The sequence below is a fragment of the Gadus macrocephalus genome, chromosome 2 (assembly GCF_031168955.1).
Source record: "Gadus macrocephalus chromosome 2, ASM3116895v1".
Lineage (NCBI taxonomy): Eukaryota > Metazoa > Chordata > Actinopteri > Gadiformes > Gadidae > Gadus > Gadus macrocephalus.
In genome coordinates this window covers 3,489,700-3,506,386 of record NC_082383.1, presented here as the reverse complement: position 1 = coordinate 3,506,386, position 16,687 = coordinate 3,489,700, and the positions used below count along the sequence as shown (strand labels likewise).

The window sequence follows — 16,687 nt, the reverse complement described above, 5'->3', positions numbered from 1 at the left end:
TAATTATATCCATTATGTTCATGATGGTTGAGGTTTTGTGATTCGTTCTGCTTCATGTCGTTGGCTGACGTCAGGGAGGTCACATGGGTGACCTGATGATTTGAGGCCTCGGCCAGCTTTCACTTTCCCTTTCAGTCTGGTAGAGCGTGCGGTTCTTCACTTTCATTACTTCACCCTTTGAATGAGTCCTGTTTGTATTAGTTTCTAATGCATTGCCTGGGAAGCCTCTGATGTACAATAGAGGATCGGAGGGGATGGAGGGAGTTCAGTGAATGGAATCGAAATCAATCACATATCTCAAGGAAACAAATGTTTTATATGATAAATATGTGTTATTATATTAATATCCTATTTTAAGTTATTATATATATAGATATATATGTAACCTATTTCCTGTTAAGGGCTCTTACACACTGTGTATATACTGTATATAAATGACTTCCCACTTCGATCCAGCCGGCAGCGGTGACGCGCCACCAAGCGACCGGAAGTAAAAGAGGAAGCAGCTCCTCATTTGCTGCGTAAACGCCATTATGTCATCGGCGAGGGAACTTTTGTTTACCCAACTAGCGGAGTGTTATGTCGATACACTTTATGTCTATGGAGCCAGTTTCCTGCCATAATTCAAACCTGAAAAAAAAAGTTTCAAAGGCTTGTAAGTCTGGGTTTGAAAACTCAACACCTTGTAAAAAAGGTTTTGCAACACTGAAAAAAGAGATTATAACCTGAAAAAAATTCAAACAAAAATTCAAACATCTGTAAACAGGATTTTGTGTTCTATTTTATCTTCTTCATCATTTTCACCAACAGATTGGTCGGATTGGTCCTGTGTTCCTCCAATCAGAGCAGTGACCCTGAATATATCAAAAATACAAGAGAAATTAATTAGCATATACATTAAAAGTTTAAGTAACCGGGCATTAAGAAAGATGGGTAAAAGGTTTAAACTAAACAAATATTTGTATGAATACATCCATCACATAATGATGTAAACTTTAATCATTCTAATCTCATTTTAAATGTACATGCATACTATAAATATCAACACAGTGCACAATATACATGTGTCTATGTATATATGTATGCGTTTGTGGTTGATATATCTCCTTGCTCCATAAAGGTCTTTATATTGATATTTCTATGCATACAGGTTTCTTTATCATGCGTAGCTTGCTATGTCCATAAGTAGGGGGGGGGGGGAACTAATAGATTCTCCAATGCATCGCGATTCTCGCTAGAACGACTCTGTCTCGATGCAGATAAATTAATAATCGTAATTTTTTGTTTGTTTAATAATAATAATAATAATTGTAAAATTATTGAATTTATCTTCAGTGTGTATTGGCCAATCTGATTTGTCTTGACACGATTGCGATTCAGCCTACGCATAGCATGCACGCAAACTCACAGCCAGACACAAAAACTCCTTCTAATTCAAGAGCAGCTTTTCCTTTAATGACATAGAAAAGAAAGATTAGAAATAAAATAAAACTGAAACCTATTATTTGCATGCTTCCATATTGTATTATAATGCAAGCTGCATTGATTATTTCATTGTTCATAGAAAGTCATATTTGTGACAAAAGCTTTCTCTTATGAAATATTAGATAAGTGAATTCATCTGTTGATGTCTTTAATGATCATCACAAAAGTAGGAAGTGATCAGCAAACTCTGAGTAGCAAACCCAGATGTATAATACATATATTTTTGAAAATCACGCATGGAAATGTACATAAAAAAAATTGTTGCATCGAGATGCATCGATAATCGCTTCAGAATCGAATCGTTGACCTCATAATCGGAATCGAATCGAATCGTGAGGTGCCAAGAGATTCCCACCCCTAGTGTTCGCTTTAAAGTACAGGCTACGCTACATTCTGATTCTGCTCTGGACTAGAGATCCAGTGGTTAACCGGTTTCACTGTTAACCACGCTGTTGAAACGTAACGCTGAGGTCAGGCTTCGCTACACCGAGCGGTTCTGGTCTACCTCTGAGTGACATCTGAGCATTCTGTTGAAACGAAACGAAAATACAATAGAATCTCTTAAGAATGCTATTTATGTAGATGTGCTTATATTTATTTATATATATATACAGTATGTATGTATATATATGTATATATATATATATATATATATATACATATGTATGTATATGTATGTGTAATATATATATATATATATGTGTAATATATATATATATATATATATATTAGAGCTGTCAAGCGATTAAAATATTTAATCGTGATTAATCGCATTAATGTCATAGTTAACTCATGATTAATCGCAAATTATTTTTCTATGCTAAATATCCCTTGATTTTTTTCATCCCATAATTCTTCTCATTTTAATTCTCTTATCAACATGGTGAAGTGCATCGGCTTGCCTTGTGCAAATGATTTTTTATTGATAACAACATTGGCATATACTGATCAATACAGGACGATACAAAAAAAGAGCCTATAGTGCAATTAAACGACTGCTTTGAACAAATGTCATTTGAACATAGCAGTCAGGCTACTGCTTCTTTGTTTTGAGCCTAAGAAAAAAAAAAAAATCGATTTTTTTTTTTTAGATAATAATTGCGTTAATCGCGCAATAACATTTTTAACGCCGTTATATTTGGTTTGCGTTAATGCCGTTAATAACGCGTTTAACTGACAGCTCTAATATATATACAGTATATTGGTGTGTGTGTGTGGTGGATATATCTTCCTGCTCAAACAAAGTCTTTAGAGTCTTTAGATCACAGAGTCTTTAGATTGATGTTTTTATGTATGTAAAATATATATTTCTACACATGTTTCTCTAAATATATAGATGCGTGTGTGTGGGTTCTAGGTGTAGGTGATGGAGGAGTAGGTGATGGAGGTGGACATTATAGAGTTCAAAGCGCCGACGGAAAGCAACAAAGCTCTCTTCATATGGGACCTCCAGGCCGGCTACAGCCACGCCTACATCTATGTGAGCTAACCCCTAACCCTAACCCTACATCTATGAGTTGACCCCTGACCCTAACTCTAACCCTGACCCTGACTACCCTAACCATAACGGTTCTATGAGAGGGTGTTCTCTGCATTCTCCTCCTTCGGACCCCTCTTCCTGGTCAAGGTGCTCCCCAACTCTCCCTCTGTGTCTCCTGGCTTCTACTCGCTGGTGAAGTTCTACTGCTCCAGACACGCCCTGCAGGCCCAGAGATCTACTGATGGAACCCTCCTGTTCCAGAGCACTCCTGTCAAGGTACACACTCCTCTACACACTCCTCGACACACTCTGTCTCTCCCTCTCTCTCGGTATCTCTCGCTCACTGTCTGTCTGTCTGTCTGTCTGTCTGTCTGTCTGTCTGTCTGTCTGTCTGTCTGTCTGTCTGTCTGTCTGTCTGTCTGTCTGTCTGTCTGTCTCACTGTGACTCTGTCTCTCTCTCTCTCTCTCTCTCTGTCTCTCTCCCTCTCTGTATCTCTGTCTCTCTCTGTATGTCTCTCTGTATGTCTCTCTGTATGTCTCTGTATCTCTCTCTCTCTCTCTCTCTCTCTCTCTCTCTCTCTCTCTCTCTCTCTCTCTCTCTCTCTCTCTCTCTCTCTCTCTCTCTCTCTCTCTCTCTCTCTCTCTCTCTCTCTCTCTCTCTCTCTCTCTCTCTCTCTTGCATGGTTGGCTCTGCCGTTGGTGTTGGAACCGTTTGGATAAATGCGTCTGCTAAATGCCACAAATGAAAATGTGTGCATCTACATGTGTGTGTGTGTGTGTGTGTGTATATTTAAGTCTTTGTGTATACAGTTGCTTATATGAATGTGTGTACAGAGAATTGTCATGTGTAGACACACATGTGTATATAATTGTGTTACCTTTTAGGTAAGACTCAGTACCCGACAGGCTCCCTTCCTCCAATTTGACAACCAGCTGCTAAGCCACTCCCGCTGCCTGGAACTGGCCAATCACTGCCTGGGCTTCAACGGCTGGTCCACACTCATCATTAATGTACGATTTTGCTTTCATTGCTAGTTAGCTAAAAACAACCGAGTAATATCTGTACTCAATGCTGATCGATAGTTATTTAAATGTTATCAATAAAATCGCATCCTAAAACCTACGTATTAAAAAAAAGTAAATGCTGGCAAGCCCTAAACTCTCTTTGGGTATAAGAATCGTACTATTGACACTCCTAAACCCCTCCCTCTCGCCATAAACCCCTCCCACTCACCGTAAACCCTTCCTACTCGCCGTAAAGTCGCTTTAAATGAATAATAATTGTATGGTTTCAGCTGAAAGTGTTGCCTTCTGATTCTCTGGAAGAGGGGCAGGGCCATGAGGCCAATGGGAGGAGCCAGGAGGTAAGTGGGAGGAGCCCGAAGGTCAGTGGGAGGAGCAAGACGACGCTGCGCTACAGGTGTTTACTGGAGCTGTCGTTTCCCCAACACGACGTTTCATCAAGTGGAGTGGCCGTCATAGAGGAGACCTTCTCCCTGTCTGGTACACACCTACATATTACACACCTGGTACACACCTGATACACATAGTACACCCCTGGTACACACATTGTACACATAGTACACACCTGGTACATATAGTAAACACCTGGTGCACACCTAGTACACACCTGGTACACACATATTAAACACCTTGTACACACCTGTTACACATCTGCAGCTGGTTGCACCAGCAGAACGTAAGGTCCCACTTAGGCTACGTTGAACGTAAATCACCCAAACGTTCGACTTTACACTCTACTAAAAAAATAGCAGTTGCACCAAGCAGATAGTTTCAACGTAACACTAAGTTATAACTTATATTTTACACCTCACCTCTAGCTGGTGTAAGTTCCATACTAACGATAAAGAACCGTTAAAAGAAAAAAACGTAAAAAGATTTCAACACTAACGCAGGGTAAAATGGCTATTCGTTTTGAGCAATGGGAAGAGGAGTTTCAACGCGGTTTGCGCCGGGAACGGATTGTCCGTGACTGAATCGATCCATTTCTTTATTATGATGATGTTGAATTATATGCGCGATTTCGGTTTTGCCGGGCGGAATGTTATATTTATTTATTTATTATAAAATCCGCCATCAAATAGCTTAACCTCACGCCTATACCGTCCAAGCAAATTTTAGAGTATAAATGACTGAAACTGTTTTGTTTGCCCTCTCATTTGGGTGCTAACGCGTCTTCACTCGGATAAGGTACATTGTTAGCTGTCAATGATTGGCTTGAAATTATCTAAACGTCATTAAAAGCGACACTGGTACTATTTATGCACTACTAGTATCGTTACAACTTAAGTTATGGTGGTGCAACCAAAATTTAGAACACCTTTAGTTTGACACTAGCTACGTCGAGCGTAGGGTTAAGGCGGAATTTACACCCGAACTTATGATCGGCTTTACGTTCTGCTGGTGCAACCGACTGCTGGTCCACATAGTACACACCTGGTACACATAGTACACACCTGGTACAAATTGTACACACCTGGTACATACCTGGTACACGCCTGGTACAAACCCGGTACACACCCTAAATGTAACTGTGTGTGTGTGTGTGTGTGTGTGTGTGTGTGTGTGTGTGTGTGTGTGTGTGTGTGTGTGTGTGTGTGTGTGTGTGTGTGTGTGTGTGTGTGTGTGTGTGTGTGTGTGTGTGTGCGCATATAAACACACAAAGAATATGTTATTGTGTGTCTTGTAGGTGAATGAGTTATTGTGTGTCTAGCAGGTGAATAAGTTATTGTGTGTCTAGCAGGTGAATGAGTTATTGTGTGTCTTGTAGGTGAATGAGTTATTGTGTTTCTTGCAGGTGAATGAGTTACTTAGTGTCTTGCAGGTGAATTAGCTATAGCACTTATTCACATTTATTTATATGGACAGTTATTATTAAAGTCCCTTAGGAATCGGTTGGAATAAGTTTAAAGAAACGACAGGGAAGACATTTAAATGAAGTACAACTTTATTAAAGTATCAAAAGCAGATCATAGAGGAACGATTCTTGTATTCAATACAAAACAACATGAATGTATTTTAAATATATAAATATAACCACAGAAAATCTGATTATTGCATCATAATAATAAAAAACAAATGTGTGTAATGACTCTGGTAATAATATACATGTTACGGGCAATGAAGACATTTGAAGGATCAGGGAGAGATGGGTTAGAGACCGGTTAGAGGTGAGTTAGAGACCAGTTAGAGACCGGTTAGAGATGAGTTAGAGACCGGTTAGAGATGAGTTAGAGATGGGTTAGAGACCGGTTAGTGATGAGTTTCCCTAACCCGATCAGGGGGAGATGGAAGAGGCCAGCAGGTCCAGTCTGACCAGGTGGGCTAACAGGGAGGATCTCAGAAGGTCCTGATGGAAGAAGACACAGCGTCAAGAAACACTAAGGCACTCCTAGAAACACTATCTAACCCCAACATAACTTCTCTCAATACACTATCTATATATAGATATAGATAAATAGATAGATAGATCAAGCCATGTGATTAACATACATATATAGAGATAGATTGATCCTATTCCTACTTGTTGATGGAGACTCTTCTTCAGGGCTTTCAGGTGAACTTTGATTCTCTTTGTCAGTTTGGTGACGGAAGAGGAGGACGAGGACGAACTCAGCAAATTAACCTACACACACACACACAATGATATTTTGACACATTAGTCTCTGTATCGGTGGTCGGCCATATTGTTGTCGTCACAAGTGTCTGGTTGTGTTATTGATTGTTGCTAGGCAAACTGTGAAGTGTTGTGTAGTTTATACGTGTGTGTCTATGTGGCTCTAGTGTCTAGTGTGTCGGTGGGTTACGTTGCGTTTGTATTAGGCCTACATACACACTGCTGTAGTTCAGTCTTCTGCCTGTGGAGGTCGCTGTTGAGGCGGTCGATGCGCGGCTGTGAGCTGCTGCTGATGTTTGAACTCCAGGCGACGGATACGTTCAGCAAGGCGCCAAACGTCTCTGACAGTAACACCACCTTCTGCCCCGCCTGTGGAAATACTACTGTTAATACTGCTACAGTACTACCAGAACCTGCTAAAGTAATGCCTGCTAATGAAATACTGTATACTGCTACAGTACTGCTGCGATACGACATACTACTGTTAATGCTGACATACTAATATTGATCATATTTATACTACTATTATTATTATTAATAATAATAATAGTTACAATATTAATATTATAATATTATTGAAGATAATACGTGACGTACCGTGAGGTGGCCGGCCTGGTCGTACTGCCGCTGTGGGAACAATGGGAGAGAGACCTCCAGGCCTGCTGTACTGTTACCCTGGAGAGAGAGAGAGAGAGAGAGAGAGAGAGGAGAGAGAGAGAGAGAGAGAGAGAGAGAGAGAGAGAGAGAGAGAGAGAGAGGGAGAGAGAGGAGAGAGGAGAGAGAGAGAGAGAGAGAGAGAGAGTGAGAGAGAGAGAGAGAGAGAGGAGAGAGAGAGATGAGAGAGAGATGAGAGAGGGAGAGAGAGAGAGAGAGAGAGAGAGAGAAGAGAGAGAGAGAGAGAGGAGAGAGAGAGAGAGAGAGAGAGAGAGAGAGAGAGAGAGACATATGATGCAAAGAGAGAGAAACCTCGATGTGCATCTGTGCGTGTGGTGTGCGTGTGTATGTGTGTCAGGTGTGTGTGTGTGTGTGTGTGTGTGCGCGTGCGTATACTGTGTGTCAGGTGTGTGTGTGTTACCAGGGTCTTCAGGGTGCTCATGCTTCGGTTGCTCCACATGTGGAACATGCTCTCAGAGTGCGTGCTTTCCTTCTTCAGCCAAGAGCACAAGGGCTCCGCCCTCACCGATGACGTCATCATCGTCATCGTCATCATCATCATCATCATCATCATCATCATCATCATCATCATGCAAGAAACAATGTGCTGAGGTAGAGGGTGAGGTAGATCAGAGTGAGGTAGATCAGAGTGAGGCAGATCAGAGTGAGGTAGATCAGAGTGAGGTAGATCAGGGTGAGGTAGGTCAGAGTGAGGTAGATCAGAGTGAGGTAGATCAGAGTGAGGTTGAGAGTGAGGTAGAGAGTGAGGTAGATCAGAGTGAGGTAGATCAGAGTGAGGTAGATCAGAATGAGGTAGAGAGTGAGGTAGATCAGAGTGAGGTAGATCAGAGTGAGGTAGATCAGGGTGAGGTAGATCAGGGTGAGGTAGATCAGAGTGAGGTAGATCAGAGTGAGGTAGATCAGGGTGAGGTAGATCAGAGTGAGGTAGATCAGGGTGAGGTAGATCAGGGTGAGCTGAAGACCTTCTGCTGCTTGTCTCTTCTGCTCCGTGTCCCTCTCTTAAATACTCCCAGAGGGCCGCTGTAGTGGCCTGCCTGAGTGCTGGGGGCCGGTGATGAACAGACAGGTGAGGGCGGGGAACCCCCGGCCGCTTTTCATACCCGGCCGGCGTGGTGTGACCCCCAGCCGTCCTCACCGGGTTCCCACAGAAGGCAGGATACGTCTTCATCTGCATGAATGTGTGTGGGGGCACATAACATTAACATGGCATAACATTTATAACATGACACAACATTTAAAATGGATATTTATAATAACATTTATAATTCATGTATAACATGTTATAGACGTGTTGTACATGTGTAACATGTATGACATTACATTTATACGTTAACATGTATAACTAACATGTGCAAGTAACCAGCTGTTTATACGTAGGTCAGGGACTGGGCAGGGTCGTCCTGTAGAGTTTACAATGCTTCGGAGCGTGTTGTGAATCACGTTGAAGCCGATTAGGAATCATAGGATAATAAAAAATGAGTAATTATGATATTGATGCCTCCAATATGAATTAGGCGTAGTAGCCTGATAATAATATCCATTATGTTCATGATGGTTGAGGTTTTGTGATTCGTTCTGCTTCATGTCGTTGGCTGACGTCAGGGAGGTCACATGGGTGACCTGATGATTTGAGGCCTCGGCCAGCTTTCACTTTCCCTTTCAGTCTGGTAGAGCGTGCGGTTCTTCACTTTCATTACTTCACCCTTTGAATGAGTCCTGTTTGTATTAGTTTCTAATGCATTGCCTGGGAAGCCTCTGATGTACAATAGAGGATCGGAGGGGATGGAGGGAGTTCAGTGAATGGAATCAAAATCAATCACATATCTCAAGGAAACAAATGTTTTATATGATAAATATGTGTTATTATATTAATATCCTATTTTAAGTTATTATATATATCGATATATATGTAACCTATTTCCTGTTAAGGGCTCTTACACACTGTGTATATACTGTATATAAATGACTTCCCACTTCGATCCAGCCTGCAGCGGTGACGCGCCACCAAGCGACCGGAAGTAAAAGAGGAAGCAGCTCCTCATTTGCTGCGTAAACGCCATTAGTTGCACGTCATCGGCGCGGGAACTTTTGTTTACCCAACTAGCGGAGCGTTATGTCGATACACTTTATGTCTATCTATAAATATAATATATTTATATTATCTATCAATTAGACTACAGACCCGACTTCTCAGGTAAGACTTTTTCTTAACTTTACCATCGATGAACACTACGGACTACTACTAACTAGTACCAACTCCTGTATGAACCATGTAACGACTGACTACCACTAACTAGTACTAGCCTACTATGTTACTATCATCCCCTGTATCCTCCATGTAACCATGACTAACTCCTACTAACTAGTACTATTATATTACTACCATCCCCTGTGGACCACCAACGACTAACTAATGCAATCTTATTCAATATGAAAGTAAAATCAGATTCAATAAATAAACCAAATAAATATATTTTATTTATAAATGTTGCCACTGTTATAATGTTGATAAATGAAATATAAGAGAAGCAGAAGTGTTCACAGTCACACACATCACTAAAGGTTTACTGCTTCTATGGTGGAGGGTCATCATCATCTTCGGATTGGTCCTGGGTTCCTCCAATCAGAACAGTGACCCTGAATATATCAAAAATACAAGAGAAATGAATTAGCATATACATTAAAAGTTTAAGTAACCGGGCATTAAGAAAGATGGGTAAAAGGTTTAAACTAACTTTTGTTTGTTTAATAATAATAATAGTAATTTTTAAATTATTGAATTTATCTTCAGTTTGTATTGGCCAATCTGATTTGTCTTGACACGATTGCGATTCAGCCTAGAGCAGCTTTTCCTTTAATGACATAGAAAAGAAAGACTAGAAATAAAATAAAACTGAAACCTATTATTTGCATGCTTCCCTATTGTATTATAATGCAAGCTGCATTGATTATTTCATTGTTCATAGAAAGTCATATTTGTGACAAAAGCTTTCTCTTATGAAATATTAGATGAGTGAATTCATCTGTTGATGTCTTTAATGATCATCACAAAAGTAGGAAGTGATCAGCAAACTCTGAGTAGCAAACCCAGATGTATAATACATATATTTTTGAAAATCACGCATGGAAATGTACATAAAAAAAATTGTTGCATCGAGATGCATCGATAATCGCTTCAGAATCGAATCGTTGACCTCATAATCGGAATCTAATCGAATCGTGAGGTGCCAAGAGATTCCCACCCCTAGTGTTCGCTTTAAAGTACAGGCTACGCTACATTCTGATTCTGCTCTGGACTAGAGATCCAGTGGTTAACCGGTTTCACTGTTAACCACGCTGTTGAAACGTAACGTTGAGGTCAGGCTTCGCTACACCGAGCGGTTCTGGTCTACCTCTGAGTGACATCTGAGCATTCTGTTGAAACGAAACGAAAATACAATAGAATCTCTTAAGAATGCTATTTATGTAGATGTGTCTATATTTATGTATATATATATATATACAGTATGTATGTATGTATATATATATATATATATATATATATATTAGAGCTGTCAGTTAAACGCGTTATTAACGGCATTAACGCAAACCAATTTTAACGGCGTCAATTTTTTTATCGCGCGATTAACGCAAATCTTTTATTAAAAAAATAAAAAATCTTTGGCTCAAAACAAAGAAGCAGTAGCCTGACTGCTATGTTCAAATGACATTCGTTCAAAGCAGTCTAAAGGACTGCTTAGATTTTGATTGCACTATAGGCTCTTTTTTTGTATCTTCCTGTTTTGATCAGTATATGCCAATGTTGTTATCAATAAAAAATCATTTGCACAAGGCAAGCCGATGCACTTCACCATGTTGATAAGAGAATTAAAACGAGAAGAATTAATGGGACACAGAAATCAAGGGATATTTAGCATTGAAAACGAATTTGCGATTCATCGCGATTAATGTGAGTTAACTATGACATTAATGCGATTAATCACGATTAAATATTTTAATCGCTTCACAGCTCTAATATATATATATATATATATATATGTATGTATATGTATGTGTAATATATATATATATATATATTGGTGTGTGTGTGTGTGGTGGATATATCTTCCTGCTCAAACAAAGTCTTTAGAGTCTTTAGATCACAGAGTCTTTAGATTGATATTTTTATGTATGTAAAATATATATTTCTAATTTTCTACACATGTTTCTCTAAATATATAGATGCGTGTGTGTGGGTTCCAGGTGTAGGTGATGGAGGTGTAGGTGATGGAGGTGGACATTATAGAGTTCAAAGCGCCGACGGAAAGCAACAAAGCTCTCTTCATATGGGACCTCCAGGCCGGCTACAGCCACGCCTACATCTATGTGAGCTAACCCCTAACCCTAACTCTACATCTATGAGTTGACCCCTGACCCTAACTCTAACCCTGACCCTGACTACCCTAACCATAACGGTTCTAGGAGAGGGTGTCCTCTGCGTTCTCCTCCTTCGGACCCCTCTTCCTGGTCAAGGTGCTCCCCAACTCTCCCTCTGTGTCTCCTGGCTTCTACTCGCTGGTGAAGTTCTACTGCTCCAGACACGCCCTGCAGGCCCAGAGATCTACTGATGGAACCCTCCTGTTCCAGAGCACTCCTGTCAAGGTACACACTCCTCTACACACTCCTCGACACACTCTGTCTCTCTCTCTCTCTCGGTATCTCTCGCTCACTGTCTGTCTGTCTGTCTGTCTGTCTGTCTGTCTGTCTGTCTGTCTGTCTGTCTGTGTCTCTCTCTCTCTCTCTCTCTCTCTCTCTCTCTCTCTCTCTCTCTCTCTCTCTCTCTCTCTCTCTCTCTCTCTCTCTCTCTCTCTCTCTCTCTCTCTCTCTCTCTCTCTCTCTCTCGCATGGTGAACTCTGTTGGAACCGTTAGGATAAATGCATCTGCTAAATGCCACAAATGAAAATGTGTGCATCTATAAGTCTGTGTGTATATTTAAGTCTTTGTGTATACAGCTGCTTATATGAATGTGTGTACAGAGAATTGTCATGTGTAGACACACATGTGTATATAATTGTGTTACCTTTTAGGTAAGACTCAGTACCCGACAGGCTCCCTTCCTCCAATTTGACAACCAGCTGCTAAGCCACTCCCGCTGCCTGGAACTGGCCAATCACTGCCTGGGCTTCAACGGCTGGTCCACACGCATCATTAATGTACGGTTTTGCTTTCATTGCTGGTTAGCTAAAAACAACCGAGTCATATCTGTGCTCAATGCTGATCGATAGTTATTTTAATGTTATCAATAAAATTGCATCCTAAAACCTATGTATTAAAAAAAATAAAATGCTTAACCTCTCTCTTTGGGTGTAAGAATTGTACTATTGACACTCCTAAACCCCTCCCACTCGCCATAAACTCCTCCCACTCACCCTAAACCCTTCCTACTCGCCGTAAACTCGCTTTAAATGAATAATAATTGTATGTCTAATAATTAAAGATCTTTGTTACTTCCTGGTTTCAGCTGAAAGTGTTGCCTTCTGATTCTCTGGAAGAGGGGCAGGGCCATGAGGCCAGTGGGAGGAGCCAGGAGGTAAGTGGGAGGAGCCAGGAGGTCAGTGGGAGCCAGACGACGCTGCGCTATGGGTGTTTACTGGAGCTGTCGTTTCCCCAACATGGCGTTTCAACAAGAGGAGTGGCCGTCATAGAGGAGACCTTCTCCCTGTCTGGTACACACTTGGTACACACCTGGTACACATACTACATACCTGGTACACATATTACACACCTGGTACACACCTGGTACACATACTACACACCTGGTACACACCTGGGGTCTCATTTATAACCGCACAAATCGGGGCTGAAAGTGGCGTACGTGACTTTCCACGCCAAGGTTGTGATCTATAAAAAACTAACTTGACGGAAGAATGTGCGCAGCCCTAAGCAAACTCTGACCCATGCGTACGCACGGTTTGGAGGAAAAGGAGAATTGGCGACACAGACGGTGTGCTGGTGAACTGAAGTCAGACATGTAGAGTGAGAAGAACGATTATGTTTTATCATCGCTTAATTTCAACCCGTATCATGCGTTAAGTAAGGGATAATGTATAGAACGCCGGTCATTATCGAGAAAATAAGCCCCGACAGGGCGAACAGGACACCGACGCGCAACGGAGGTGTCTTGCTTCGCCATGAAGGGGCTTATTTTACGATAATGACCGGCAAAGTTCTATACATTATCCCGCTTATTACACGGCTACTTCCCAAAACGAAACAATTTATTTACAATGTATTTGTTACCAGCATTCATAGTGTTGATCAGCAGAGAAATAGTCAGCCCAAGACGTTGACGTCGTCGCTTAGCAACCGACAGCGCTTGGGTTGATACATATCCCGCTTGTTACATTGACAAGTTACCGGACATCGTGCGGAGTGATACCAAAGGCAAAAAGTCCTTTTGTTTACCTTGACAGCGGTCATTATTCATCCGTTGCCAATTAATTATCAAAAATTAATCCACCGCCGGAAGTTGTGAAGTGCCCATGCAAGTGAACGGAACGTTGAAAAGACCCGTGTAATAAATCTATGTAATCAGAATAATTTAGGTCAACTGCGTTATTTCTCAGTTATAACTCCAGAAACATCTCCTTAGAATCTCTATATTTATTCCCGTCACTCCATACGGTCCACTGACAGCGAGACTGCATGGAATAAAACATCTGTCCAACATGGGTCAATAACATAATATTTTTATATGACACTGTAAACACATAATCTAATGTCAATTAAATCCCAAGTGTGGAAAACCAAGCCACACTCCTCATCACAATCGTTATATTATTGTCAGTTCCTCTTGATGCTTTTCATGACAAATCAGGCATTAAAAAGGGGTTATGTTCAAGAACATTTTACGTGGGTGATTACAAACTGATTATCCAAGGTGTTCTCGGTCAGTCTTATTACCATAACTCTATAAATGCAGCGGTGAGCCCCGTGCGTAATGCTGTACCATGGCACTGCTGGCACTGCTGGAGGACCATGCAAATGGCAGGATTCGGAGGGAGAGGGTCTTTAGGGACCATAACGATTTATTGGTGCATAAAAATATGTAAGTCTTTATCATGTCAGACCACTTCTTTTTTAATTCTGGGACTGTGCGCTCCGTGCCACTGTCAGAGTTCACTGCTGCAGCAACATGTTGCCACTCACTCTGCTTTTTGTTGTTAGTGATCCCAAATCCCGTGCAAACCCGAACAAAACTACTTTTTCGGGCCTCCAACTCACCCACGAGTGTCTCCACTTCAACCTCCGTGAAATTTCGCTTTTTTGCTTTTCTCAGTCCTTCTGCCATTGTTTCCGACAAGACATAATACTTGCATCTGAGTCTGTTTTATATGCAGATCGCATTCATTAGGTCATTTGCATTGACCATTTATGGTTAAAAAGGGGCGTGTTCAGGGTGGAACGTGAAGCTGATTCAGTTGCGCACACTTGTAGGCACTCTGTGATTTATAAAGCAAAGATTGCGTACGGTGTGCGTACGCAGGGTTTTATAAGTCTGAATATTTTTTGGCGCAAGCAAAACTTGGCTTTTAGGAGTACGTACACTATTAGTAACGATCCCACGCACAGTTTTATAAATGAGACCCCTGGTACACATAGTACACACCTGGTTGACATGGTACACATGGTACAGACCTGGTACACATGGTACACACATGGTACACACCTGGTACATACGGTACCCATAGTTCACGCCTGGTACACACATGGATGGTACACATACTACACATATGGTACCCATAGTTCACACCTGGTACATGCCTGGTACACATAGTACACACCTGGTGTGTGTGTGTGTGTGTGTGTGTGTGTGTGTGTGTGTGCAGGGCCAGCAGTGTGTATGCAGAAACACAGTAAGCTCCAGAGATGGGTCCGAGACAAGGCCTTAGTACACGCCTTCAGCTCAGTACTGCTAATACTACTAGGTAAGTACTACTACTAATACTACTACAAGGCCTTAGTACACAACAAGTAAATACTACAAGTACTAGCAAGAATGCTGTGTGTGTGTGTGTGTGTGTGTGTGTGTGTGTGTGTGTGTGTGTGTGTGTGCACAGGAGATGGACGTGTGATGGTGGAGCTGAGACCAGGAGACCAGCTTCGACTTGAAGACCAACCTGATGAGGTCATCAAGGTACAGATAGAATATATATATACATATATGTGTGAATGTATGTATACATAGGAAGAGGGGCAGGGCCATACGTACATATATATATAATTTGTGTGTGTGTGCATATTAACACACACAAAATATGTTATTGTGTGTCTAGCAGGTGAATGAGTTACTGTGTTTCTTGTAGGTGAATGAGTTATTGTGTGTCTTGCAGGTGAATGAGTTAGTCACTGAGCCTGAGGAAGAGGAGCCAGCTGACCTCGCCTTCTCCTGATTCATCCAAATAATGACTCCTGAAGCCCTACGCCCAAATATGGACACCTGAAGCCCTAGGCCCAAATAAATTAATCCGAAGTCCTGCGCCCAAATCAGCACTCCTGAAGCCCTACGCCCAAATAAGGTCTCCTGAAGCCTTATGCCCAAATAAGGACACCTGAAACCCTATGCCCAAATAAGGACTCCTGAAGACCTACGACCAAATAAGGACCCCTGAAGCCCTATGCCCAAATAAGGACTGATGAAGCCCTACACCAAATAAGGATATCAGATCGGTTTGCCCACTGAAGGAATCTGAATCTATCTATAAAGACATCTAAATCTGTACGTCCATTAAGGCTCTTCACTGCCACCTTTCAAATAAAGTTTTCAAACCGGGTGGGCGGGTGTTATTCGATAGCCTGGTATTGTGCATAGGCCTACGTATGATAGGAATATTCATGCTGGTTTAAATAGTTCATGTTATAGTATTTCCCATCTTTGCTGAGCAAGAGTTTTGTTCGAAAGTTCAGTGATTGAAGCAAATTAAAGCCTGGGCTATTGAAGTTTTACGGTAGGCTTTACACTGTCATGCACCTACCCGATGTCAAGTGGACCGGGTTGAATTCACTGCAGGTCTCTCTTCTTACTGTCCTTCTCAACACTCTCTGATCTCACTAAAAGGCTAGCAGCATGAAATCAAGGGATATTTTCACATCTTATCTTTCTGGCCGTACTCAATTTGTCCAACTAAAGTATTTTAAATCAATCCCCTCCCCAGTCACCTCAGGTGTTCCCCAGGGTTCTGTCCTGGGGCCCCTACTCTTCATCATTTACCTCCTTCCCCTCTGCAATATCTTCTGCAAATTTGACATTCATTTCCCCTGTTATGCTGATGACACCCAGCTCTACCTCTCTACCAAGCCCTCGTCCAGTCTCCCGACCACTTCCCTTACCGATTGCATCTCTGAAATAAAAACCTGGTTCACCTGCAAC

General features: G+C 41.5%; 2 protein-coding genes across 3 annotated transcripts; both read left to right on the top strand.

Moving 5' to 3' along the window:
• Positions 1-2,866: 2,866 nt before the first annotated feature.
• On the top strand, positions 2,867-4,521 carry LOC132474332 (RAD52 motif-containing protein 1-like). Its single transcript, XM_060074954.1, has 4 exons — positions 2,867-2,965; positions 3,059-3,241; positions 3,851-3,976; positions 4,261-4,521. Exons 1-4 carry the CDS (start codon positions 2,867-2,869, stop codon positions 4,504-4,506), a joined length of 654 nt encoding a protein of 217 aa, XP_059930937.1. The 3' UTR covers positions 4,507-4,521.
• Positions 4,522-9,269: 4,748 nt separating this feature from the next.
• On the top strand, positions 9,270-16,088 carry LOC132475320 (RAD52 motif-containing protein 1-like). 2 transcript variants are annotated; one of them, XM_060076443.1, is made up of 8 exons: positions 9,270-9,471; positions 11,520-11,642; positions 11,739-11,918; positions 12,345-12,470; positions 12,779-12,983; positions 15,147-15,245; positions 15,378-15,454; positions 15,651-16,088. In XM_060076443.1, the coding sequence occupies exons 2-8, from the start codon at positions 11,544-11,546 to the stop codon at positions 15,708-15,710; spliced, it is 846 nt and encodes a 281-aa protein (XP_059932426.1). In that variant the 5' UTR covers positions 9,270-9,471; positions 11,520-11,543; the 3' UTR covers positions 15,711-16,088. The 2 variants fall into 2 exon arrangements, with proteins under 2 accessions (XP_059932426.1, XP_059932433.1); XM_060076450.1 differs by having other exon boundaries at positions 9,321-9,471; positions 11,499-11,642.
• Positions 16,089-16,687: the final 599 nt, after the last annotated feature.